Source organism: Entelurus aequoreus, linkage group LG01 (genome assembly GCF_033978785.1).
Source record: "Entelurus aequoreus isolate RoL-2023_Sb linkage group LG01, RoL_Eaeq_v1.1, whole genome shotgun sequence".
In the NCBI taxonomy this organism is placed as follows: Eukaryota; Metazoa; Chordata; class Actinopteri; order Syngnathiformes; family Syngnathidae; genus Entelurus; species Entelurus aequoreus.
The window spans coordinates 532959-560228 of NC_084731.1; the positions used below are offsets into that span (position 1 = coordinate 532959).

Sequence of the window (27270 nt, forward strand, 5' to 3'; positions counted from 1 at the left end):
CTTCACATTCCAGAGGGTGAGTTTGTGCAACTCCCTTTCCTCAGCAGTAGCGCCTTGAGGCCTTCACTCTTTGATGACCTCTGACTTTTGAGCGTTCCCAAAGTCAAAGCTTGCGCAGCCGGGTGAGGTCGGTGGTCGGCTGAAATCATCAGAAAGTGTCGTCTTCCAAACATCTTCTGCTTCGACCTGAGCCACAACAGAAGGAGACTTTTCCACTGCAAACATAGCATTCAGATAGTCAAAGCAAGAGTAGGAATGACTGGGACAATGTGGGGTAAGAGGATAAGTCCACACCTTCTGAATCTAAGGTATGGACTTTACTTACAGCAAACATCAACTAGCATGCCCATCAAGCCATTCCTTCCCATAATGCAGTGCTTGATGCGGGAGAAAAGCACATGACTTGAAGTGGATGAAGGTGCATGTCAGTACGTGCTGTGTCTTAGTGTTTCTACCTGTGAATGACAGTGAACAAGTCCTCAGTTGTTTGTGCTCCACTTTCAGTCAAGTCACTGGCTGTAAAAAAAAAAACACAAGAAAAAATGTTTGGTGGCATCCCAGCAGCCATCAATCAATAACTACGGAAAGCAGCGTACCATGAAAATGCTTGCAAGTATCCATCATCTTGGCGGCACTCTCCTCTTTGTCTTCAACGAGGAGGTGTGGCATTGAAGCCTGCAGGTTGTCTCGGGACAGAACACTACTCAGAGAGCAGCTCTCATTTGTCAGCAGCTGGGATTCCATCTCTTCATCTGAGGATGACGATGATGATGATGAGGACGAGGATGAGGAAGTCCTAGCTAATGATGTCATCAACAGGCGTCTACTTGCTGTCCTCCTCCATGATTTGGTATGTTCTTGTGTTTGTCTGTCTTTCTGATCTTCTTCGTTCCCAAATGGTGACAACTTCATCTTCTTACCATGACATTGTCTGTCCACTTCTCGCCCAAGTGGCTTCCCTGCACTGGTTTGGAATGCTGAAGTGTTACGAATCTTTAATATCTCTAAAGTGCAGCACGGCCTTATCGCTGTACCGTCACCGGAGTACAGAGTTTCCCTGGTTGTGGAGGATGGTGACGTGCCCATCTTGCTTGAGGACTGGCAGCTATGATTGCTCTGTGAGGTGTCACTGTGAAATATGTTACCTGAGGGTGCAGTGACACATTCTGTGGTGTTAATGGTACTCACTGGGCCAACGTTCTTTAGAAATGATTCATTGTGGAGTGGCAGATCTAGCTTCCCGTGTAGAATAAGAGGTGAACCAGGAGGTGACACCGTACAGATGTCGTCAGGTTTGTGTGCCATTTTGTCCACCGTGGTACATGTGATATGGTTCCATGTCACAAAATCAGATGTCAGACCTCCTATGGACTCTGGAGACGCCATTACCCCAACAATGCTAAGGTCTGACTTGTTTGGAAGAGCAGGCTTTGTCTTCAAGTTCACAGCCTCACCTGGATAAAGCTTTACATCACTGACTGTTTTGCCATCTCCCTCCTCATTATGATGTTCTGACTGACCATCTTGGCAAGCATTATGGAAAGAAGTGTAAAGAGACTCATTTGTAGGCATGAATTCAGGACATGGCAATAGTCCAGGCTGCTTTGAATCAGTAGAGACCAAACTATAACAAGCTGCGTCTGATTTCATATCAAGCTGATAAGCATTTGTATGACTGTTAATATTAGCATTAGCACAGCTGCTTGACAACAAGACAACTTTGGAGTCAACAAGCGGGATACTGGATTGGTTTGGAACTTCCTGGTTGGTAATGGACCGAAGCTTGACACCCTGCAAAGCCTGTGAAGTGACGAGGGGGCGTGGGAGTAGGTTTAACCCTTTCACACAAGTCTTTTGGGATGTACTAATGCCTGAAAGAGAGTACCACCCCTTAGACGAGTGTGGGATAGCAGCAGGAAGAGGAGGAGAGTGGGTTGATGATACTGTCTTTGATAGCACAGCATAATGGGAGGACTGGGAGTATGGAGGAGGAGGGGGCCGTGCAGCAAAAGTAAGAGGGAGAAGGGGAGGCGGTGGAAAAGGTGTAGGTGGTGGAATTGATGAAGGCAAAAGGGAAGTAGAAATGGGTGAAGGAAAAAGATTAGAATAACTGCAAGATGAAAGTGAGCAAAGAGGGGGACGGGATACAGATGGTAATGGAGGAGTGGGGTGAGGTGTAGGCGGTAGAGGAGGCGGAGGAGGAGGAGGAATAAGAGACACAGGTGGCAGAGGAGGAGAGGTACGAGATAAAGGTGGCAGAGGTGGAGAAAAAGGAGGAGGAAGGGTAAGAGTTAAAGGTGGTAGAGGAGGAGGAGGAGCCGGAAGAAAGTGGGGTGGGGTGTGAATATACTTGGTAGAGAAGTCCGAGGAGGTGCAGGATGATAGGGAGGAGGTGGAAGAAAATGGAGAGTATAGAGATGACTTCCTCTCTGGTGGGTGGGATTTTAATGTTTTGGGACACAGGGGTATGGAAGATGCACAACCGGGGGAGAAAAAGAACGTTTGGGGAAGAGAGAAGGCTCCTGGGCTTGTTGTGACAAGAGAAGAGATAGGTGTGACTGAAGGGGGAGTATTGGATTGATGTTGAAGGCTTGGGATTGAAGAAGCAGCTGGATTGGTGATAACAGATGATTTGAGCCCCTCCTCTTTTGAGACTGGAGAACCAGGGATGAGGGCAGGGTGGTCAGCGGTTGATGAAGCTGCCTGGCGGTCTACAGCTAAAGGTTCAAAGGTAGTGACTGTGCCACTGTGCAGCTCGCTTTGGAAGCGTTTGGTGTGGTTCCTTGGTACCCAGGGATCATGGGAGGTCAGAAGTGATGATGAAGAGCTTTGCTCCAGAGAGGGGCTGGATAATGGACGAGATGCCTTACTGCGGTCAGTTTGATGCCTGAGGGAGTCGCACCGTAAAGGTGGGGGAGGTGGGCGCTTGGACCTGCGAAGCAAGATGCTGCGGAAAGAGGAGGTACTGGATGATCTGCTTCGAGTCTGCAAAGTAGATGGGGTCACATCCTCAGAAACCACGGCATTGGCATCAATGTTACAAGGGGAAGCGCAACCAGAGGAGATTAGGGAAACTGGACTTGTCTCCTGGTCAATGGTACTCCAGTTGCCACCAGCTGGTATGCTGGGAAATGTGGGCTCGAAGCACCCTTCTCCGTGGTATGAAAAACCGCTGCTGCAGACAGAAAGGGTCGGACAGCTATCCTGAGACACTGTGATGGAGGAGGAAATAGGGTGGCTGTGGGCTGCATCTTGAAACTGGCTAGCCTGATCACAGGGGGAAGACCTCCCACACTTCTGAGGATTGGCAGGGCTGCTGAGATGTGAGGGAGAAATGGATAAAGAAGGAGACTGAGGTATGACCCTTGAGATGGGGTCAAAGAGAAGTATGGGCTGATGGTCGTTGGGGAATTCCTACAGATTGAAAACAGTTTTAGATTACATTTCTTTCAGTATTACAGGTGACAATGACTTGATTAATGTGGACCCCGACTTAAACAAGTTGAAAAACTTATTCGGGTGTTACCATTTAGTAGTCAATTGTACGGAATATGTACTGTACTGTGCAATCTACTAATAAAAGTTTCAATCAATCAATCAAAAAAAAACAACGGCTTATGGAAACTAACCTGGGAACAGGAAGAGGAGGCGCTAAGTGTACTGTACGAGACGCTGTCACAGCTGTCGTCTGAGTACAAGGAGGAGTTGGTGGGCATGCGGGGGAGACTGTGGACCTCAGAGGAGAGGACAAGGCCATGATATGAGTTGACACGTGGCAAGGTGAGGGATGCCATGAGACTGGATATCCCCTGCCCTTTAGGGGCTCGGATCTTTCTTGACAACGACTCTTTCTTCTTCCTGGCGAGTTCATGTTCTTCCTGTTGGCCGGGGGAGGAGTCAAGTCGGGCATCTGTAAAAGACTGACCCTCAGGTAAGTCTAAAGAAGAACACATAATATGGAATAAAAGTGAAGTGATTGATTTTGATTGAATGTGGTGGGAACAAGAGTCTAAAGATTCTACCTTGTTTTTGGATAGCATCAACAGGGATCTTGGTGACTGTCTTGCGGCAGCTTAGGTTCCGAGAACCGCAATACCTGGAGTCAGTGTTGGAAGCTACTTTTCGAAAGCTGGCCTGGCGATCAAAATTCTCACCTGTCACCAAGTTGGAAGACACGACTAGTTAGCTTGAGCTTTGGCAAGTCTTGAAAAGTTTATTTTTGTTGTGGAGGTTCTGTTCAAATCAGCACATCATGTTTCCAGTCTGAACTCAGTCTCAAGTCAAGTCTAAATGAAGTCCTGGTTGGCTTAACGTAGTGTCTAGTCCAGATCTTTTTCCCACCTGTAATGTTGATAGGAACTATTTCAGCAGCGATGGCCTCTGCCTGCTGCCTCATCTTCTCCTCTGGGGTTGGGAGTCGGGCAGTCACTTCTGTTTTCATTCCAAGCTCCAGCTCACAAGTGAAGATATTCCAACAGGCAGTGAGATCAACAGGGTTGAGAACAAGTGGGGTAAGAGGTGGCGTGTTGTTGTCGATGATCGTTTCCTCTTCATCTGAGGACACTGAGGACTGTAACCACATTTTGGTTTATGCAACTGGGTAGTTCTACTTTAAATTGAGTTTAATCTAATTGGGCTAGGGTTAGTAGAGTAGGACAGATTAGTTGAACTCTATATACATTCTGTCAAGTCTTGTTTTACCTGTAGGTCACATGTTTTAGGTACATTTTGAACCAGAGAGATTGCAAACAACCTATAATGTAGAATGAATTAGGGGCGTAACAGTTGGCTCTCTGGACACCCACGTGGTTTGCATCAATTCCCTTGATATGCAAGTGTAACAGTAGCAGTTTGAACAGTCTTAGTGAATTATTATTTTAGTTTTAGAAAAGTAAAGTGCATTATTGCCTGAAGTGCAGCATTATTAGTTCCAGCTTGTAGCCTCCAGTTCCCCACCTCTACTGAACAATGCAAAACACAAGGTTTAGTTCGGACCCAAAACCTTTATAGCAAATATACGTACTGTTACAGCCTGAGTAATCATTTCCTGAGTAATGGAGTTGAATTTCAATTACCGTGGTTTAACATTACTCTTAAAACCAACAGAGTTTTCATTCGTCATTCAACACAAAATAGGCAGAAAATGTAGATGTGAACAACATCTGTGGGATCAGATCTTTTTATAATTGGGGCAACACCTCTGGGTCAAAGTACAGATCTACTCTAGTCTGGAAGTCCATGTTTACCTTTCTCCTCTGAACAGACAACTTGAGACAAACAGAAAAGCACGACTGAGAGAGAAAGTCCCAGAATGTGGACCTCTGAGAGAACAGAAGGAAAAACGACACAGAGAATTTAATCAGCAAGTAGCGGTAAATTGCAAACTGAGGCACAGAGGGTTTGTAGCTCATACTGTGATACAACATACTGTAAACCTCCATTTTACTCACTTAAAGGTACACTCATGATCATTTAATTTGAATAGTGTTCTCCCTTCCTGCTTTGGATTAAGAGATCATTTACCGCCAAGTAATATTCATGAGAAATGCTCACCATCTTTCTGCTTTTGTCCCACCAGCGTCTGCGCACAGCGCCCTCTGATTGGTGGATTCCAGAGGGTGCGCAGAAGTCAGGGGCTGAGTTGCAGAGAAGTGAGGTGGTCGGTATGCTGCCTCCATTCTGAGTTAGTCCATAATGTACTACATCCATGTGGAGAGGAAGCAATTAGATTTGTTTTTTTCTTAACTAGTCACACATTTTCCCAAGCGCCATGCTATAGATTTGGCTTCTGACCTTGCAAGTCCACAGGACCACTGGATTGTATTTTTTCAGGGATGAAGAGCACACCCTGCTGAGGATTCTGGGTAGTGTATCGAACAGGCCACTTGTCCCCATCCCGTGCTGAAGACAGAAGGAGATCATCAACACAGGACTCCATGCTCATTGGGAAGATTACTGAGGCTGTTGCTATGGTAAACAGCAGCATGACACACCAGCATCTCTCCAAACGTGGTTTAAGACACACTCACACCACCTAAATATGCTAAATATGCTCACCTCTGCTTTTTTATATATACTTGAAAACACATTTGACAGACTTTCCACGCTCCTGTGATGACAACTCAGGGAGCAACCACAACTGTCACTGAGTATTTCGCTTGTTAGCTTTGTTCGTTGCTACCAAACTACGGTAAATTAAGTGAGACAGTCTTATGGATCTAATTAAAGTGTTGCATCTGTCATTTTTTAAAGAAATGTTCATTGAAAATGGAAAAAGACGTTTGCGAAGGTGTACTGCACCACCTCTGATTGACTTGTATACACACAGGAAATGGTGTAAAAAGGCAGAAGGAACAAAGCCTTTACAATTGGAATGGCTATCTGTTGATCGTCAACAGCTGTCACAAAATTAGATGGGAAGCAAAGTGGGCCAACTTTTAAGGCACACTTTGAGCCGAGGATGTCGTTGTGGCTTGTGCAGCCCTTTGAGACACTTGTGATTTGGGGCTATGTAAATAAACTTTGATTGAAGGCCAGTGGAACAGCTAATAACTTCTGTCTTCATGCCTGACAGATAGTCTTTTGTCTAAGATGCCTGACAGATAGTCTTTTTTCTACGATGCCTGACAGATAGTCTTTTGTCTAAGATGGTTTCATTAGTTTGAATAATTAAACAGTAAGTCGGTCACATTGTTACACAACAGTTTGTATATTAAGTGAGCAGGAACATTATTTGAATTGATACGATCATAATGTGAATGAGAAGTATAATAATAGCTTGAATAAAAGTGCAATGTCTAGATTCCGGTGTGGTTGTGCAGGATCCCAATGCACCTAAAAGGTGTTGACCGTTAGAGGCAACAAGTAGCAGCTGTTGAATGATGAAGCCATCTGTCTTGGAAGGAAGCTGTGTAGGGAGCTAATCCCTGCAAACACACGTAGAAGCTTACACAAAGCAGGCTTAATCAAAGGAGAACCAGTTCTGCTTCAATATTATCTGAGATCATCTCGTCTTATTTATGAAAATGAGCGAGTACAATCAGGCCCACTTCAGCTCCATTTTCATTGACCAGAATCTAGCATTTACCCAAAACTTTTGAGACACCTTTTTACAGATTGCCTATTTTGAAACGAGGCCATTTTACGGTTATGAAAAACCTGGTTTGGTCTTCTGGAATATGGCGGCATCAACCCCAAAATTAGTGTGCATATCAGAAAATGTGCCCGACCTAAATATTAGGTCGTTATTGCACACGAGTCACGAGGATTGTGGGATTTGTTTAGGTCTGGCCTGGCAAAGAACAGAGGCGGTAGAAGTTGACATTTTCAGGTTGAGGAATAAGGATGGGAGTCGAAAACTGGTTCTTGTTGAAAACCAGCTCTCAGTGTTTCGATATCTGAGAATCATGTTCTAGTTTTATTAAGGATTCCCTCATCCTGTAGACACGCATGACGTTACTAAGCATGACGTTACTACGCACGATGTTACTACGCACGATGTTACTACGCACGATGTTACTACGCACGATGTTACTACGCACAATGTTACTACGCACGATGTTACTACGCACGATGTTACTACGCACGATGTTACTACGCACGACGTTACTACGCACGATGTTACTACGCACGATGTTACTACGCATGACGTTACTACGCACGACGTTACTACGCACAACGTTACTACGCACGACGTTACTACGCACGACATTACTACGCACGACGTTACTACGCACGATGTTACTACGCATGACGTTACTACGCACGACGTTACTACGCACGATGTTACTACGCACGACGTTACTACGCACAATGTTACTACGCACAACGTTACTACGCATGACGTTACTATGCACGATGTTACTACGCACGATGTTACTACGCATGACGTTACTACGCACAATGTTACTACGCACGATGTTACTACGCATGACGTTACTATGCACGATGTTACTACGCACGATGTTACTACGCACGACGTTACTACGCATGACGTTACTACGCATGACGTTACTACGCATGACGTTACTATGCATGATGTTACTACGCACGATGTTACTACGCACGATGTTACTACGCACGATGTTACTACGCATGACGTTACTACGCATGACGTTACTACGCATGAAGTTACTATGCATGACGTTACTACGCACGATGTTACTACGCACGACGTTACTACGCACGATGTTACTACGCACGTTACTACGCACGATGTTACTACACACGATGTTACTACACACGATGTTACTACGCACGATGTTACTACGCACGATGTTACTACGCATGACGTTACTACGCACGACGTTACTACGCACGACGTTACTACGCACGATGTTACTACGCACGATGTTACTACGCATGATGTTACTACACACGATGTTACTATGCACGATGTTACTACGCATGACGTTACTACGCAATGTGGAGGTCCTGGGCTTGTGGGTTAAAGTGATAATGCTGGATGTGGAGGTCCTGGGATTGTGGGTTAAAGTGATAATGCTGGATGTGGAGGTCCTGGGATTGTGGGTTAAAGTGATAATGCTGGATGTGGAGGTCCTGGGCTTGTGGGTTAAAGTGATAATGCTGGATGTGGAGGTCCTGGGCTTGTGGGTTAAAGTGATAATGCTGGATGTGGAGGTCCTGGGATTGTGGGTTAAAGCGATAATGCTGGATGTGGAGGTCCTGGGATTGTGGGTTAAAGTGATAATGCTGGATGTGGAGGTCCTGGGCTTGTGGGTTAAAGTGATAATGCTGGATGTGGAGGTCCTGGGATTGTGGGTTAAAGTGATAATGCTGGATGTGGAGGTCCTGGGATTGTGGGTTAAAGTGATAATGCTGGATGTGGAGGTCCTGGGATTGTGGGTTAAAGTGATAATGCTGGATGTGGAGGTCCTGGGATTGTGGGTTAAAGTGATAATGCTGGATGTGGAGGTCCTGGGATTGTGGGTTAAAGCGATAATGCTGGATGTGGAGGTCCTGGGATTGTGGGTTAAAGTGATAATGCTGGATGTGGAGGTCCTGGGCTTGTGGGTTAAAGTGATAATGCTGGATGTGGAGGTCCTGGGATTGTGGGTTAAAGTGATAATGCTGGATGTGGAGGTCCTGGGATTGTGGGTTAAAGTGATAATGCTGGATGTGGAGGTCCTGGGTTTGTGGGTTAAAGTGATAATGCTGGATGTGGAGGTCCTGGGATTGTGGGTTAAAGTGATAATGCTGGATGTGGAGGTCCTGGGATTGTGGGTTAGCGGTGGCCTGCGGTTGAAAGGCTGGTTGGATGTACTGCCAAATTGTCTGAAACACCTTTGGAGACCCCGTATGGTAGAGAAATAAAAAATTGAATTCATATGCATCAGCTCTGGTGAACATTCCTGCAAACTTTTATGTGGTCAACTCACATATTCTTTAGAAAATCATGTTTGTTTTAACATTCCGTGTATTTCTACAATAGAATATGAATGGTAGTATTATATTATTGCTATTTTCAAAAACATATGTTTCTGAGAACCTAAGAGCTCTGGCACACCATCAAGTCTGTGGGTCTCTTAATGTGCTTTGTTGTTGTTTGTACACTCATGTTTCTTCTAAACAAAACACATTTGATGCTAATCAACCTGATTGTTGTCCTTTTTTCCCAAGTGAGAATTGATAAAGAACCTAATCGTCAAGCAGAACCGAAACTGGAATTGGATTCATAAAAATCTTATGAATATGGTACTTATCCCGAGTGAGGAGTAGAAACATCCAATGATAAGTTCCTTGGAGACCTAAATATAAAAGGTATGCATCGATGCTTGTAAAATGTTTCTACACAAGAAAAATAGAAATGCCACTCCATTGTTTTTGCTTCAATCTTTTATGAACTGAACATGCGTCCAAACATTTGTTATGTACACAAAACATCTATTCCTCTCAAACATGAATCACAAATCTGTCTAAATGCACGTTAGTGAGCACTTGCTGAGATCATTCATCCACCTCACAAGGGTGGTGTATCAACAGGCTGACCTCACAAGGGTGGTGTATCAACAGGCTGACCTCACAAGGGTGGTGTATCAACAGGCTGACCTCACAAGGGTGGTGTATCAACAGGCTGACCTCACAAGGGTGGTGTATCAACAGGCTGACCTCACAAGGGTGGTGTATCAACAGGCTGACCTCACAAGGGTGGTGTATCAACAGGCTGATTAGACAGAATTATTATTGCAGTTTTATTACACGATACCACAGAAGTTGCAGGAATGTTCTCTACCACACGGGGTCTCCAAACGTGTTTCAGAGAATTTGGCAGTACATCCAACCAGCCTTTCAACCGCCAACCTCCACATCCAGCATTACCACTTCCAAGATGGTTTGAGAGCAGCCACCCGCACAGCTGCTGCAACAATGACACATGACTTTAAAGGCCTACTGAAATGACATGTTCTTATTTAAACGGGGATAGCAGATCCATTCTATGTGTCATACTTCATCATTTTGCGATATTGCCATATTTTTGCTGAAAGGATTTAGTAGAGAACATCGACGATAAAGTTCACCACTTTTGGTCGCTGATAAAAAAGCCTTGCCTGTAGCGGAAGTAGCGTGACGTCACAGGTTGAAAGTAGCGTGACGTCACAGGTTGAAAGTAGCGTGACGTCACAGGTTGAAAGTAGCGTGACGTCACAGGTTGAAAGTAGCGTGACGTCACAGGTTGAAAGTAGCGTGACGTCACAGGTTGAAAGTAGCGTGACGTCACAGGTTGAAAGTAGCGTGACGTCACAGGTTGAAAGTAGCGTGACGTCACAGGTTGAAAGTAGCGTGACGTCACAGGTTGAAAGTAGCGTGACGTCACAGGTTGAAAGTAGCGTGACGTCACAGGTTGAAAGTAGCGTGACGTCACAGGTTGAAAGTAGCGTGACGTCACAGGTTGAAAGTAGCGTGACGTCACAGGTTGAAAGTAGCGTGACGTCACAGGTTGAAAGTAGCGTGACGTCACAGGTTGAAAGTAGCGTGACGTCACAGGTTGAAAGTAGCGTGACGTCACAGGTTGAAAGGCTCCTCACATCTGCACATTGTTTACACCAGCAGCAAGAGAGATTCGGACCGAAAAAGCAAGGATTACCCCATTAATTTGAGCGAGGATGAAAGATTCGTGGATGAGGAACGTTAGAGTGAAGGACTAGAGTGCAGTGCAGGACGTATCTTTTTTCGCTCTGACCGTAACTTAGGTACAAGCTGGCTCATTGGATTCCACACTCTCTCCTTTTTCTATTGTGGATCACGGATTTGTATTTGTAAGCACCTGGGATACTATATCCTCTTGAAAATGAGAGTCCAGAACGCAAAATGGACATTCACAGTTACTTTTATCTCCACGACAATACATCGGTGAAGCACTTTAGCTACGGAGCTAACGTGATAGCATCGGGCTTAACTCCAGATAGAAACAGAAGAAATAAGCCCCTGACTGGAAAGATAGACAGAAGATCAACAATACTATTATTACTTCTACAATCAGGAGACACCGAACCAAACCATGGACATGTAACCACACAGTTGATGCTGTCCAGCCTGGCGAAGCCTAACAATGCTGTTGCTAACGACACCATTGAAGCTAACTTAGCTACGGGACCTTGATAAAGAAATGCTAAAAACATTAGCTCTCCACCTACGGCAGCCCTCATCTGCTCATCAACACCCGTGCTCACCTGCGTTCCAGCGATTGACGGCGCGACGAAGGACTTCACCCGATCATCGGTGCAGTCGACGGCTAGCGTCGGTTAGCGCATCTGCTATCCAACTCAAAGTCCTCCTGGTTGTGTTGCTGCAGCCAGCCGCTAATACACCGATCCCACCTACAACTTTCTTCTTTGCAGTCTTCATTGTTCATTAAACAAATTGCAAAAGATTCACCAACACAGATGTCCAGAATACTGTGGAATTATGAGATGAAAACAGACGACTTAAGCTGGCCACCGTGCTATTCCAAAATGTCTGCTTCAACCTGTGACGTCACGCGCATACGTCATCATACATAGACCTTTTCAAGCGGAAGTTTCCTGGGAAATGTAAAATGTGACTTTCTAAGTGAACCCGGCCGTATTGGCATGTGTTGCAATGTTAAGATGTCATCATTGATGTATAAACTATCAGACTGCGTAGTAGTGGCTTTCAGGAGGCCTTTAACACTCATTTAGTAACACAACTCTTGTAGATACAATGTCAAGACTACTCCAAAATTGCGGTCATACCTTTGTGTAAAAGAGGTGTGGCTTCCTGCGCGGAGCTTTGCTGCTTTTTAAAGCAGAATAATTTCTTCTTGCACTTCCTGCTAGGATGGTAGTGGACCTGAGGCGGCATGTCGGACTTCCTGAAAGGTGCCGTTAGTGTCTGAGGTGTGGAACCAGGACGGTCATACCCAGGTCGGGGCTGTGGGCTGGGAGGGCAGAAGCTTGTCCGGCGCCACTGGGCGAGAGCAGGGCGAGGCACCTGACTTTGCTTGTCATTCACTTCTGGACTTAAAAAGAGTTTATTGTGAGCTTGTGAAGAGACAGTTGCATGGATGTGGGGGGGTGGTGGTGGTGTGCAGTGCTGGGCATACAACCAGGGGCCGCAATATGGAGGATGAGGAGGGAGGGTCTTCATGTCGCCTGCGGGCGGCCATCCGGCGCCGTCTGCGTGACTCCTCCAAATAGCTTCGTGGTGTTGATGGATTTTAGCACTCAGCAGACGTCGCCGAAGACTGCCCTGCGTCTTGGGCTGAAGGGCCGCCATCTTGCGGGGAAGAAGCTCATCCAGCTCCTCATCGGGCCCCAAATTCCAGCAGCGAGATGCCACCCCGGGCCCCGCACCGTCTCCACCCAAACACTCCACGTAGGAGATCATCGTGTCGTGGTCGTCTCAATCCAAGCCGGAGAGAACTGACAACGTTCTGGAGAGTTAAATGTCCCACAGAGCTCACAGTAGTTTCATAAGAATGATGAAAGCTTACATGACTAATCTACAGTCTGCAGAGTAAAAGACAGAATTACTAATCTACAGTCTGCAGAGTAAAAGACAGAATGTGCAGAATAATCCAAAAAGAAGTCGTCCTCCTTTTAAAAAATCGAATATTTGCTTCACACCGAGACGGTTACATAAAAGAAAAATCCATCTCTTCTCATAATCAGTGTTGACATTTTTGGTCAAATCTTCTTGTGTCATTGAAGCGTGCGATGGAGCTGCGGACCTGAAGCATCACATGTGATCTTTACACAAGTGTTGCTAATCTACTCATGAGGATTATCCAAGTCTGCAGATGGCCACTGACCTCCACACCTTCTACACACTCAATTCTTACCTCAAACTAGGTTATCACTTCTTTTTTGGACCTCAGATCCCCAAGAAACCTCTGACCTCGGAAATGTGTCTCACATGCAACCGGATGACGACTGTCAGTGTGTACAATTGTCATGATGACGACTGTCAGTGTGTACAATTGTCATGATGATGACTGTCAGTGTGTACAATTGTCATGATGACGACTGTCAGTGTGTACAATTGTCATGATGACGACTGTCAGTGTGTACAATTGTCATGATGACGACTGTCAGTGTGTACAATTGTCATGATGACGACTGTCAGTGTGTACAATTGTCATGATGACGACTGTCAGTGTGTACAATTGTCATGATGACGACTGTCAGTGTGTACAATTGTCATGATGATGACTGTCAGTGTGTACAATTGTCATGATGACGACTGTCAGTGTGTACAATTGTCATGATGACGACTGTCAGTGTGTACATTTGTCATGATGACGACTGTCAGTGTGTACAATTGTCATGATGACGACTGTCAGTGTGTACAATTGTCATGATGACGACTGTCAGAGTGTACATTTGTCATGATGACGACTGTCAGTGTGTACAATTGTCATGATGACGACTGTCAGTGTGTACAATTGTCATGATGACGACTGTCAGTGTGTACAATTGTCATGATGACGACTGTCAGTGTGTACAATTGTCATGATGATGACTGTCAGTGTGTACATTTGTCATGATGACGACTGTCAGTGTGTACAATTGTCATGATGACGACTGTCAGTGTGTACAATTGTCATGATGACGACTGTCAACTTGTCATCACATCTTCACCTTCAGCAGGTGACATCATGAAGAAGCCAGCCACGCATGTTCCCTTAGTAACCGCTTGGGGCAAAAGTGGCGCACTAACACTGCATGAGAATTCAGCGAGAACAGCAGAAGAAGAAGAAGAAGGGACTTTGCAGTTTAAAATGTTTATTTATTTATCCACATCGTTCGTTTTTGAAATTTGAAACCTGCCCTTTTAAATCTTCGCCATGAATCCGGGTGACATATTTGGTGGTCACATTTATGTAACTTAACAAGCTTTCTTTTCACTCCCATAATTGAAGTATTATTTTTTTTCGAAGCTATTTTCCAACACTTCGAATGTACACAAGTTGTTATTTTTGTGATGTGTTGTACGAGTCGGACTCCAAAGTTGTATGTTAGGTTGCGCATGCGCGTGTCGGTCCTATAGAGTTGTACACAAGAGAGCCTCACTGTGATTGGTGGGTCTCAGGGACAGGTATGCGCATGCGCGTGTGGGTCCCATAGAGTTGTACACAAGAGAGACTCACTGTGATTGGTGGGCCTCAAGGTAAAGATATGCGCATGCGCGTGTAGGTGCCATAGAGTTGTACACAAGAGAGACTCACTGGGATTGGTGGGCCTCAGGCACAGGTATGCGCATGCGCGTGTGGGTCCCATAGAGTTGTACACAAGAGAGACTCACTGTGATTGGTGGGCCTCAAGGTAAAGATATGCGCATGCGCGTGTTGGTGCCATAGCGTTGTACACAAGAGAGACTCACTGTGATTGGTGGGCCTCAGGCACAGGTCACTGTGATTGGTGGGCCTCAGGGCACAGGAAAAGATCTGCGCATTCTGATTGGTCAGTCTTACGCTAGCAGAGATCTCATTTATTTGATGTTTTTGCTCCAAAATTACAGTTTTGCAATAGTTTCGTGCTTTGATTCTTGCACTCCTTCTGGATACAAAGTTTGTAGTCGTTGATGGCTTCAGTCGGGGGGAGTCAGGTCGGTGTTAATGTCTACAGTTCAGCACGTTCGACTTTAGCCGCTGTGGTGTCTGCTGTTTGCCCAAATGATGAATCTATGTGCTATTAGTCATTGTGTAAACAATCTATGTGCTATTTATTAGTCATTGTGTAAACAATCTATGTGCTATTAGTCATTGTGTAAACAATCTATGTGCTATTAGTCATTGTGTAAACAATCTATGTGCTATTAGTCATTGTGTAAACAATCTATGTGCTATTTATTAGTCATTGTGTAAACAATCTATGTGCTATTAGTCATTGTGTAAACAATCTATGTGCTATTAGTCATTGTGTAAACTGAATGTGCTATTAGTCATTGTGTAAACAATCTATGTGCTATTAGTCATTGTGTAAACAATCCATGTGCTATTTATTAGTCATTGTGTAAACAATCTATGTGCTATTAGTCATTGTGTAAACAATCTATGTGCTATTAGTCATTGTGTAAACAATCTATGTGCTATTAGTCTTTGTGTAAACAATCTATGTGCTATTTATTAGTCATTGTGTAAACAATCTATGTGCTATTAGTCTTTGTGTAAACAATCTATGTGCTATTTATTAGTCATTGTGTAAACAATCTATGTGCTATTAGTCATTGTGTAAACAATCTGTGTGCTATTTATTAGTCATTGTGTAAACAATCTATGTGCTATTAGTCATTGTGTAAACAATCTATGTGCTATTAGTCTTTGTGTAAACAATCTATGTGCTATTTATTAGTCATTGTGTAAACAATCTATGTGCTATTAGTCATTGTGTAAACAATCTGTGTGCTATTTATTAGTCATTGTGTAAACAATCTATGTGCTATTTATTAGTCATTGTGTAAACAATCTATTAGTCATTGTGTAAACAATTTATGTGCTATTAGTCATTGTGTAAACAATCTATGTGCTATTTATTAGTCATTGTGTAAACAATATATGTGCTATTTATTAGTCATTGTGTAAACAATCTATTAGTCATTGTGTAAACAATCTATGTGCTATTAGTCATTGTGTAAAGCATACATGATCTTTTATATTATACATCTTCTTGCAGGGATAGTGAGTTAGTTGAGCCACCTCACCTGCTGAGACTCCTGATTGGTGATGCAATTCCATCCATTTCCTACCGCTTATCCCTTTCGGGCAATTAAGACATGCAAATACTATCCATTCCATCCTTTGAACGCAACTGAATGAACATAATTCGACATTTTTAACACCAATAGTGGAGTGCAAGTAAACAACACTACATGTGTTTACTTGATGTATTACTTTAATTTTGGTTTCATGCAATAATGCTCAATATCTAACCCACTAATAACTGACTTGTATAACTATGCAACACCAGCAAGTTGCTACAGATAGGATTACTTCAGTTGCAGCTATGGCAAAACATTTTTGGCGTCTACAAATATCCCAGAAGAACGATTTGGTGTGAAAGTCAAGGCCCGGGGGCCAGATCTGGCCCGCAAACACCTGGAAATGATATGTGTCAATAAATGTACTTGATTTTTTTCTGTTTGACAGAAAAAATATATGTACTGCTTGAAATTGCATACATTTTAAACGTTAATAGTATCCAATATTGCAACAAATATTACAGTATATTATAATACTTCCCAAACATGTTTTTGTCTAAATAAAATACTTAACTTTACAGCAAACTACCAATCAAATTAATAAAAATGCCAATACATTTCACGTTGTTCTTCACAGCATATTACTGTAAATTGAAAAAAACTACTAATGTTTTTTCGCGTTAAAATTCTGTTGACTGAGCTGCCAGTTTTTGACTGTAAAATCTACGGTTGCTGTTTTTAATGTGTATTACTGTAAATGGAAAGACGCTCCATTTGTTTGTACGGTAGAAAAACTGGCAGCTAAGTTGCCAGCTTTTTCCGTAACCCCCAAAAAACAAACAGTGGTACTGTTTTTCCATTTACCATAAAATGTTTAAAAAAACAAAACACTACATTTTACAGTAACAATTTGTAAATGTAAAATGGACAGTCTACTTAAAACAATTGATGTAATAATGAGATCCAGAGGCAAAATCCTGGACTGTTCCACTCTGATGGCAGCCTTATAACTGCCATGTGGCCCTCAGTGAAAACCACTTTGACATTCTAGTTGAGCTGCAAATGTACCAATGATTCACTTAGTCCAGTCCAGTTTCCAACACTTTCATAAATGATTTGTTTGACAAAGAGGCGTAACTCACCCACTGTTCCCCTGCAGCTCCGGGGGGAGGCAGGCCCCCATGTTGCTGCACATCTTCAGTGTCCCTTGTGTGGGAATTTCTCCAAAAGCCATGCTCACCAACTGTCCCACATGGCTACCACCCACCCCACCTGCCTGGATGATGTGGCCATGGGCCGCCTGGGGAACATCATCATATATCAGACTGGCGCGCAGCTCTTCCACTGTGCAGAGTGCTTCTACACCAGCAGAGACTTCAGCAAACTGTACCAGCACATCATCGCCCAGCACTGCTTGGATGAGACGGCGGGAGGAGTCGCTGACGGGGAAGATAACGAGAGTGAGAAGGGGGACAAGGAAGCCGAGGAGGATGTGAAGGAAGCCGATGAAGAAGATGCCACACCACCTGTGGGAAAGAGTAGTGGGGAGGAGGAAGACGGCGCCTCCCAGAGGATGGATTCAGGCAAAGCGGACAACACGGTGCTCCTCTTTAAAAAAGGGGTGTACCACTGCCTGATTTGCAGCTGGAAAAACAAGCTGAAAGTGCAGGCCATCAGCCATGTGGTGCGCAAACACAGCATCCCCCAGGTGTACGTCATCCAAAGGATCAAACGAGACACCACTGCTTACACTTCACCCAAACATTTGAGTAGTGGCACAGAAGAGGAGGAGGAGGACAAGATGAGTGCCGCCCTCTTAAAGGAGGAAATGGAGGCAACGGCCCAGGTGGTGCAGTTCACCTCCAACCGCTACGTCTGCCTCATCTGTGGCTGGAAGACCAAAATGAAAGGTGAGGAGTCCTAAAAAGTATGCGAGGGAAGCGTGGAACTAACGCTCTTCTTCATCACGCAGGTTTCGTCATAAGTCACGTGGTGCGTTGCCATGACGTGGAGCGGCCGTACAGCTGCAAAGGCTGCCATTCCTCCTTCTTCCTGCCAAGCCAACTGCAGCAGCACGTCAGAGCCGCTCACCGCCCGGGACGCTTCATCTGCCCCTTCTGCAGCTTCAGGTCGCACTTCCTGGGCGGCTTCCGAAGGCACTGCAGCCGATGCAAGGAGGGGGAAGGCGTGGAAGGGTTGGCCATGGACGGGGAGGCCATAGGGGTGTGGGGCCAGGTGGAAACTAAAGCGACTAGAGCTGGGAGGAAAAGAGCACGGAGGTTGATTGCCGAGGGGGAAGAGGAGATGATGTAACTTGAGAGAAAAGTCCAGCTGATTAAATATGTCGGTAATGAAGATTTATTGAGTACCCCTAAAATATCAACCCATCATTTTGCAGTGGCGATAATAAATCTTCAAAAATTGAAAGGAAAAACCTGCCATTACGCAATAGTTCTCTCTGAAAAACAGTAAAGGAGGCACAAATGTTTAGCTTGTCCACAAAAGAAAGTGATTTACAATAATTTTCTGCATTAAAAGATGTCAAACTAAAGCACCGATGGGTATTTTTCTTCCAAAAAAGGAGCAGCACATCCCAGCTTGTAAAACAGAGCAATCTTCAACAGGGTAACAATATTTGTTGTTTTATGGTACAATCTCCCGACCAAAGTGTTAAAAAGAGAACACAGCAATGATTGATAGCTACTTTTGTGTCTTGGTGTAGTGTGAAGCTTCACATTTGCCTTGCCTTCTTTGTAAAAGGCTTCACAAGCCCAAAGTGTGGAAGTATGTCCCTACAGCTTTCCCACAATCCACCACCAGCAAAAACTCAGGCTAGGTTTCCTTGGCAACGTGTCAGCATAAACATTAAATATGTCGCGGGCACCACGCTCCCTCCAAGACGGCCATATTGATTCCTCTCAGATTGTTGTAGTTGTCCTCGTCTCGGTCTCCGCTGTCATTGTTATGCTCATCCAAGCTGGATGTGTAATTAGTTGACTGGTTCTGATTGGAGGAAGATTAAGGCCTCATCACAGAATCAAATCAACTGGTGATTCCTGTCAACTCACCATCTGCGACACGGGCTCTCTGAAGGGCGGACACACCATTTGAAAGCGAGGGATTGCAACGTTGAAGACTTCCTTGTTGTCTGAAAGGAGAACAAAATACAGTATCAAAACATTTCAAAGCACAGTAAAGTCTTTATTTTGTTACCAAGTCTGTGGAAGGTGTAGTGTCCCTCCATGTACTCTGAAGGTGTGGAGAAGGTGGTGCAGCTGGCATACTCGTGTACTTTGCCTGGTGTCATGACGGGAAACTCTCCTGCAATCACTGAGCTGGTCACTACATTTCATTAAGAGTTCATCTCAAAAGAGTCATGTGATGCGAGCAGCGTACCGACCACGCCGGGGCCTTGAACCTCCTCTACGTTGTTGTCACAGGTGGTGATTTTCCAGTAGCGGCTGTCCAGCTGACAAGCGGCCTCGGGCGGCGCGCTGCTCGACATCTCTATTCTAAAATAAAATGCAAAAAGACATTTTGACTGAGGCAGTGCAGAGAGTGAGGAAAAGGGACAAATGTTACCTGATGCGATAAGTGAAGAAGAAGTGTGGCGGATGGACAGAAGAAAGCTCAGGCAGGAAAGAAGTGGAAACAGAGACCGTGATGTCCCCCGTGGTCGTCACGCAGCTTTCATCGTGCACATACCTGCACCATCACAACATGCTAATGATGGTGCACTCTTCAAATATTACAAGCAGTGAAGTTGTCACCTTGTCTAAATGCTAAATAAAAAGAGAATACAACAAATCCTTTTCAACTTATATTCAATTGAATAGACGGCAAAGACAAGATATTTCATGTTCACACTGGAAAATTATTTTTTGCAAATATTAGCTAATTTGGAATTTCATGCCTGCAACGTGTTTAAAAAAAGCTGGCACAAGCGGCAAAAAAGACAGAAAGTTGAGGAATGCTCCTATGTGGAACATCCCACATGTGAACAGGCTAATTGGGAACAGGTGGGTGCCATGATTGGGTATAAAAGCAGCTTCCATGAAATGCTCAGTCATTCACAAACAAGGACGGGGCGAGGGTCACCACTTTGTCAACAAATGCCTGAGCTAATTGTCGAAGAACAACATTTCTCAACAAGGAATTTAGGGATTTCAACATCTACGCTCCGTAATATCATCAAAGGGTTCAGGGAATCTGGAGAAATCACTGCACGTAAGCCATGATATTACGGACCTTGGATCCCTCATGTGGAACTGCATCAAAAAGTGACATCAGTGTGTAAAGGATATCACCACATGGGCTCAGGAACACTTCAGAAACCCACTGTCAGTAACTACAGTTGGTCGCTACATCTGTAAGTGCAAGTTAAAACTCTACTATGCAAAGCCAAAGACATTTATCAACAACACCCACAAAGGCAGGTGGCTTCGCTGGGCCTGAGCTCATCTAAGATGGACTGATGCAAAGTGGAAAAGTGTTCTGTGGACTGACGAGTCCACATTTCAAATTGTTTTTGGAAACTGTGGACGTCGTGTCCTCCGGACCAAAGAGGAAAAGAACCATCCGGATTGTTCTAGGCGCAAAGTGTAAAATCCAGCATGTGTGATGGTATGGGGGTGTATTAGTGGCCAAGACATGGGTAACTTACACATCTGTGAAGGCACCATTAATGCTGAAAGGTACATACAGCTTTTGGAGCAACATATGTTGCCATCCAAGCAACGTTACCATGGACGCCCCTGCTTATTTCAGCAAGACAATGCCAAGCCACGTGTTACATCAACGTGGCTTCATAGTAAAAGAGTGTGGGTACTAGACTGGCCTGCCTGTAGTCCAGACCTGTCTCCCATTGAAAATGTGTTTGGCATTATGAAGCCTAAAATAGCACAACAGAGACTGTTGAACAACTTAAGCTGTACATCAAGCAAGAATGGGAAATAATTCTACTTGAATAACTTCAAAAATGTGTCTCCTCAGTACCCAAACCTTTACTGAGTGTTGTTAAAAGGAAAGGCCATGTAACACAGTGGTAAAATGCATTTTTTGCAATGTGTTGCTGCCATTCAATTGTAAGTTCATGGTTATTTGCAAAGTTTCTCAGTGTGAACATGAAATATCTTGTCTTTGCAGTCTATTCTATTGAATAGAAGTTGAAAAGGATTTACAAATGTTGTATTCTGTTTTTATTCATGATTTACAAAACTTCACTGCTTTTGGCTTTTGTACACTAAAGTACCTGAAGATCTGGTCTCGGATGATGGGATACTCTCCTGTGACCACATTGTTCACATATGTGGTGAACCATTCTAAGAAGGATGAGCCTGAGTGCACACAAACACAGGGAGGTATTTATCTTCTCACATACTAACTGTCAACATGTATTTATCTTCTCACATACTAAGTGTCAACATGTATTTATCTTCTCACATACTAAGTAAGTGTCAACATGTATTTATCTTCTCACATACTAACTGTCAACATGTATTTATCTTCTCACATACTAAGTGTCAACATGTATTTATCTTCTCACATACTAAGTAAGTGTCAACATGTATTTATCTTCTCACATACTAAGTGTCAACATGTATTTATCTTCTCACATACTAAGTGTCAACATGTATTTATCTTCTCACATACTAAGTGTCAACATGTATTTATCTTCTCACATACTAAGTGTCAACATGTATTTATCTTCTCACATACTAAGTGTCAACATGTATTTATCTTTAAGTAAGTGTCAACATGTATTTATCTTTAAGTAAGTGTCAACATGAATTTATCTTTAAGTAAGTGTCAACATGTATTTATCTTCTCACATACTAAGTGTCAACATGTATTTATCTTTAAGTAAGTGTCAACATGTATTTATCTTGAAGTAAGTGTCAACATGTATTTATCTTTAAGTAAGTGTCAACATGTATTTATCTTCTCACATACTAAGTGTCAACATGTATTTATCTTTAAGTGTCAACATGTATTTATCTTTAAGTAAGTGTCAACATGTATTTATCTTTAAGTAAGTGTCAACATGTATTTATCTTCTCACATACTAAGTGTCAACATGTATTTATCTTTAAGTAAGTGTCAACATGTATTTATCTTTAAGTGTCAACATGTATTTATCTTTAAGTAAGTGTCAACATGTATTTATCTTTAAGTAAGTGTCAACATGTATTTATCTTCTCACATACTAAGTGTCAACATGTATTTATCTTTAAGTAAGTGTCAACATGTATTTATCTTTAAGTAAGTGTCAACATGTATTTATCTTCAAGTAAGTGTCAACATGTATTTATCTTGAAGTGTCAACATGTATTTATCTTGAAGTAAGTGTCAACATGTATTTATCTTGAAGTAAGTGTCAACATGTATTTATCTTGAAGTGTCAACATGTATTTATCTTGAAGTAAGTGTCAACATGTATTTATCTTGAAGTGTCAACATGTATTTATCTTGAAGTGTCAACATGTATTTATCTTGAAGTGTCAACATGTATTTATCTTGAAGTAAGTGTCAACATGCATTTATCTTTAAGTAAGTGTCAACATGTATTTATCTTTAAGTAAGTGTCAACATGTATTTATCTTTAAGTGTCAACATGTATTTATCTTGAAGTGTCAACATGTATTTATCTTTAAGTAAGTGTCAACATGTATTTATCTTGAAGTAAGTGTCAACATGTATTTATCTTCTCACATACTAAGTGTCAACATGTATTTATCTTCTCATATACTAAGTGTCAACATGTATTTATCTTGAAGTAAGTGTCAACATGTATTTATCTTGAAGTAAGTGTCAACATGTATTTATCTTGAAGTAAGTGTCAACATGTATTTATCTTGAAGTAAGTGTCAACATGTATTTATCTTGAAGTAAGTGTCAACATGTATTTATCTTGAAGTTAGTGTCAACATGTATTTATCTTGAAGTAAGTGTCAACATGTATTTATCTTGAAGTAAGTGTCAACATGTATTTATCTTGAAGTAAGTGTCAACATGTATTTATCTTGAAGTAAGTGTCAACATGTATTTATCTTGAAGTAAGTGTCAACATGTATTTATCTTCTCACATACTAAGTGTCAACATGTATTTATCTTCTCATATACTAAGTGTCAACATGTATTTATCTTGAAGTAAGTGTCAACATGTATTTATCTTGAAGTAAGTGTCAACATGTATTTATCTTGAAGTAAGTGTCAACATGTATTTATCTTGAAGTAAGTGTCAACATGTATTTATCTTGAAGTAAGTGTCAACATGTATTTATCTTGAAGTAAGTGTCAACATGTATTTATCTTGAAGTAAGTGTCAACATGTATTTATCTTGAAGTAAGTGTCAACATGTATTCATCTTGAAGTAAGTGTCAACATGTATTTATCTTGAAGTGTCAACATGTATTTATCTTTAAGTGTCAACATGTATTTATCTTGAAGTGTCAACATGTATTTATCTTGAAGTAAGTGTCAACATGTATTTATCTTGAAGTAAGTGTCAACATGTATTTATCTTGAAGTAAGTGTCAACATGTATTTATCTTGAAGTAAGTGTCAACATGTATTTATCTTGAAGTAAGTGTCAACATGTATTTATCTTGAAGTAAGTGTCAACATGTATTTATCTTGAAGTAAGTGTCAACATGTATTTATCTTGAAGTAAGTGTCAACATGTATTTATCTTGAAGTAAGTGTCAACATGTATTTATCTTGAAGTAAGTGTCAACATGTATTTATCTTGAAGTAAGTGTCAAGATGTATTTATCTTGAAGTAAGTGTCAACATGTATTTATCTTGAAGTAAGTGTCAACATGTATTTATCTTGAAGTAAGTGTCAACATGTATTTATCTTGAAGTAAGTGTCAAGATGGCCTTAGCAACTAACCTGTGATGAACATGTCCACTGCTGAGGGGTCCTGAGCTGTCTGATCCTGGAAGACACAAAGCCACACAGCATGTGATGAACATGTCCACTGCAGTGAAGTAACGCTGCCTAAGTGGACAGGAAGTGCACATACAGGGCAGGGGTAGAAGGTCTCAAACATGCGGCGCCCTTCAGTGTGCTCCAGTGCCATGTATTGACTGAGGCCAGTGTGAAAGCAGAAGGTAAGTGGAAGGCAGCGTCTCATCCCCTTCCTTTGCTGGAAACCTCCCGCCGCAGTCTCGATGTCCAGCAGCACTTCTGAGCGGTAGTGGTTGGACAGCGACATACTTCCCATCAGCCTGAGGATGGACGCACACACACACAGCTGGTTGGAAGACGACGGCACTGACGGAGCTCCAGTGGCAGACACTGACCCTGGAATCACCAGTTTTTGGCCATTGTGGAGGCGGTAAGAGCAGCGATAGTCTCCTGGAAGGCGACAGCCAATCTGAGCCTCAATGTTGCTGAGCTCTGCCTCTGTCGCCCCTTCTGGAGACGCACACACATGGACAAAAGACAACACCCTGAGAAACAAGGCTTGTACAACTAGAATGTAAATATTACACAGGTGTGCAGCCATTAATTGTCCTATAGGCTCTTTTTATTGACAAACATCCCGGGTTGCCAAGTGATTAACATGTTCGGTCTTACAGTCACAAGAGTTAGGATTCAGAACATCTCACTGTGAAATGTGCATGTTTTCTGCGGGTGCTCAGGCCCCAAAATATGCTTGTTTGGTTCATTGGATTATCCATAGGAGTGTGAATACTTGTTAGTCTATGTGTGCCCTGCCATTGGCTGGCATTCAGTCCAAAGTGTGGGGAAACCACCTCTTTGCCCAAAGTCAGGCTCATCCATGACCCTAATCAGGACAAGCAGTATACAAAATGGATGACTGCATTGTAATTCCACAAGTATTAGAATAATTATGTGTAAGTTATCACACAACACTTATGCTTAAAGGCTGTTACTATAGTTATGATCAATTGTGCTGTACTTTTCTATCTGTGCCAAGGGACATGGTCTGGTATCAGTGTCTGTGTCCAGAACATCGAGTGCCGTGACGCAGACAGAACAGAGACAGGGCGACATCACGAGTGTCATCACATTTGCATTTTATGAATAGTCATACATTGTGTCTAACTGGGGCTGCAAATACAAACCCTGTTTCCATATGAGTTGGGAAATGGTGTTAGATGTAAATATAAACGGAATACAATGATTTGCAAATCATTTTCAAGCCATATTCAGTTGAATATGCTACAAAGACAACATATTTCATGTTCAAACTCAAACTTTTTTTTTTTTTTGCAAATAATAATTAACTTAGAATTTCATGGCTGCAACACGTGCCAAAGTAGTTGGGAAAGGGCATGTTCACCACTGTGTTACATGGAAGTGAGGAGACACATTTTTGAAGTGGAATTCTTTCCCATTCTTGCTTGATGTACAGCTTAAGTTGTTCAACAGTCCGGGGGTCTCCCTTCTGCTATTGCAGGGGCCACACATTTTCAATGTCTGGACTACAGGCAGGCCAGTCTAGTACCCGCACTCTTTTACTATGAAGCCACGCTGATGTAACACGTGGCTTGGCATTGTCTTGCTGAAATAAGCAGGGGCGTCCATGGTAACGTTGCTTGGATGGCAACATATGTTGCTCCAAAAGCTGTATGTACCTTTCAGCATTAATGGCGCCTTCACAGATGTGTAAGTTACCCATGTCTTGGCCACTAATACACCCCCATACCATCACACATGCTGCCTTTTACACTTTCACCCTAGAACAATCCGGATGGTTCTTTTCCTCTTTGGTCCGAAGGACACGACGTCCACGACGTCCACAGTTTCCAAAAACAATTTGAAATGTGGACTCGTCAGACCACAGAACACTTTTCCACTTTGTATCAGTCCATCTTAGATGAGCTCAGGCCCAGCGAAGCTGACAACGTTTCTGGGTGTTGTTGATAAACGGTTTTCGCCTTGCATAGGAGAGTTTTAACTTGCACTTACAGATGTAGCGACCAACTGTAGTTACTGACAGTGGGTTTCTGAAGTGTTCCATGTGGTGATATCCTTTACACACTGATGTGGCTTGTTGATGCAGTACAGCCTGAGGGATGGAAGGTCACGGGCTTAGCTGCTTACGTGCAGTGATTTCTCCACATTCTCTCAACCCTTTGATGATATTACGGAGCGTAGATGGTGAAATCCCTCAATTCCTTGCAATAGCTGCTTGAGAAAGGTTGTTCTTAAACTGTTCAACAATTTGCTCAGGCATTTGTTGACAAAGTGGTGACCCTCGCCCCATCCTTGTTTGTGAATGACTGAGCATTTCATGGAATCTACTTTTATACCCAATCATGGCACCCACCTGTTCCCAATTAGCCTGCACACCTGTGGGATGTTCCAAATAAGTGTTTGATGAGCATTCCTCAACTTTATCAGTATTTATTGCCACCTTTCCCAACTTCTTTGTCACGTGTTGCTGCCATCAAATTCTAAAGTTAATGATTATTTGCAAAAAAAATAAATGTTTATGAGTTTGAACATGAAATATGTTGTCTTTGTAGCATATTCAACTGAATATGGCTTGAAAATGATTTGCAAATCATTGTATTCCGTTTATATTTACATTTAACACAATTTCCCAACTCATATGGAAACGGGGTTTGTATATAGAGGAGCAGGTGGGCAGGATTTTAGAGCGTGGGTTGTTTCTGTAACTAGAGTACAGCCCAAACGTCTCTCCTCATTGAGCAAAATTGAACTTCGTCTCTGCATGATTCCTTGCTTCTTGTCTGTTTAATAATGTCATCAGTGTTTGAACCTGACAACAAGGGAACGTTCTATCTGCTGATGATAGTGTGTTGCACACCACATGCAGGCATGCAAGGAAGGAGACGTAAGGGAGAGAAGGCGATCGCAGAGAGTTTAAAGTAACATTCAGCAGTGCAGGTTGAAATGTTTACTCACGTAAGTAATGCAACGTTCTAACAGAGCAGGGTACTGTGTTCCACCATTTCAAAATGATTTGGTGGAATCAAATGGCCAAAAGAACAGTTTTTATCCTTCAAAAGTGAGGTGAGGACCTTTAAGTGAGGTGATCATGCGTGGACATCTCTGCCGCAGACAGCTGGTCAGCTGTTCCCACGCTCTC

The 27270-nt window shown here is 42.9% G+C and overlaps 3 protein-coding genes across 11 annotated transcripts in view; 1 reads left to right on the plus strand and 2 right to left on the minus strand.

Annotated features, from left to right (window-relative positions):
- nhsl1a (NHS-like 1a) lies at positions 1-13366 on the minus strand. 7 transcript variants are annotated; one of them, XM_062041465.1, is made up of 11 exons: positions 12234-13365; positions 5794-5901; positions 5554-5699; positions 5247-5321; positions 4342-4570; positions 4023-4154; positions 3630-3937; positions 597-3414; positions 456-516; positions 326-377; positions 1-186 (listed from the first exon to the last, which is right to left on the minus strand). In XM_062041465.1, exons 1-10 carry the CDS (start codon positions 12865-12867, stop codon positions 350-352), a joined length of 4539 nt encoding a protein of 1512 aa, XP_061897449.1. In that variant the 5' UTR covers positions 12868-13365; the 3' UTR covers positions 1-186; positions 326-349. The 7 variants fall into 7 exon arrangements, with proteins under 7 accessions (XP_061897449.1, XP_061897458.1, XP_061897434.1 ...); XM_062041474.1 differs by having other exon boundaries at positions 1-215; XM_062041450.1 differs by lacking the exon at positions 456-516 and having other exon boundaries at positions 326-455; positions 12234-13366.
- LOC133646296 (chromosome alignment-maintaining phosphoprotein 1-like) lies at positions 5661-18744 on the plus strand. Of its 2 annotated transcripts, none has more exons than XM_062041514.1 (3): positions 5661-5972; positions 17339-18089; positions 18152-18744. In XM_062041514.1, exons 1-3 carry the CDS (start codon positions 5937-5939, stop codon positions 18490-18492), a joined length of 1128 nt encoding a protein of 375 aa, XP_061897498.1. In that variant the 5' UTR covers positions 5661-5936; the 3' UTR covers positions 18493-18744. The 2 variants fall into 2 exon arrangements, with proteins under 2 accessions (XP_061897498.1, XP_061897507.1); XM_062041523.1 differs by lacking the exon at positions 5661-5972 and adding an exon at positions 14050-15087 and having other exon boundaries at positions 18152-18743.
- Positions 18500-27270, minus strand: part of fbxo3 (F-box protein 3) — a 12685-nt gene continuing 3914 nt past the window's right edge. The window contains exons 3-12 of one of the 2 annotated variants that reach the window (XM_062041498.1): positions 27203-27270; positions 24488-24602; positions 24208-24412; positions 24075-24120; positions 21431-21515; positions 19762-19884; positions 19576-19691; positions 19393-19500; positions 19248-19327; positions 18500-19182 (exon numbers count right to left, since the gene is read on the minus strand). The exon at positions 27203-27270 is cut by the window's right edge and continues 96 nt beyond it. In XM_062041498.1, the coding sequence (XP_061897482.1) occupies positions 19045-19182; positions 19248-19327; positions 19393-19500; positions 19576-19691; positions 19762-19884; positions 21431-21515; positions 24075-24120; positions 24208-24412; positions 24488-24602; positions 27203-27270 (1084 nt within the window). In that variant the 3' untranslated portion in view covers positions 18500-19044. Of the gene's footprint in view, positions 19183-19247; positions 19328-19392; positions 19501-19575; positions 19692-19761; positions 19885-21430; positions 21516-24074; positions 24121-24207; positions 24413-24487; positions 24603-27202 lie in introns of those variants that run through there. The other variant, XR_009825268.1, reaches the window with a different exon arrangement.

Coding starts and splice junctions, on each gene's coding strand:
- nhsl1a (XM_062041450.1), bottom strand. CDS start 12,867: ATGATCTCCTACGTGGAGTGTTTGGGTGGAGACGGTGCGGGGCCCGGG. Junction 5,902..12,233: donor CACACCTCTTTTACACAAAG/GTATGACCGCAA, acceptor TTCTGTCTTCAG/CACGGGATGGGGACAAGTGG. Junction 456..596: donor TACTTGCAAGCATTTTCATG/GTACGCTGCTTT, acceptor TGTCATTCACAG/GTAGAAACACTAAGACACAG.
- LOC133646296 (XM_062041514.1), top strand. CDS start 5,937: ATGCTCATTGGGAAGATTACTGAGGCTGTTGCTATG. Junction 5,973..17,338: donor TTACTGAGGCTGTTGCTATG/GTAAACAGCAGC, acceptor GTTCCCCTGCAG/CTCCGGGGGGAGGCAGGCCC. Junction 18,090..18,151: donor CTGGAAGACCAAAATGAAAG/GTGAGGAGTCCT, acceptor TTCATCACGCAG/GTTTCGTCATAAGTCACGTG.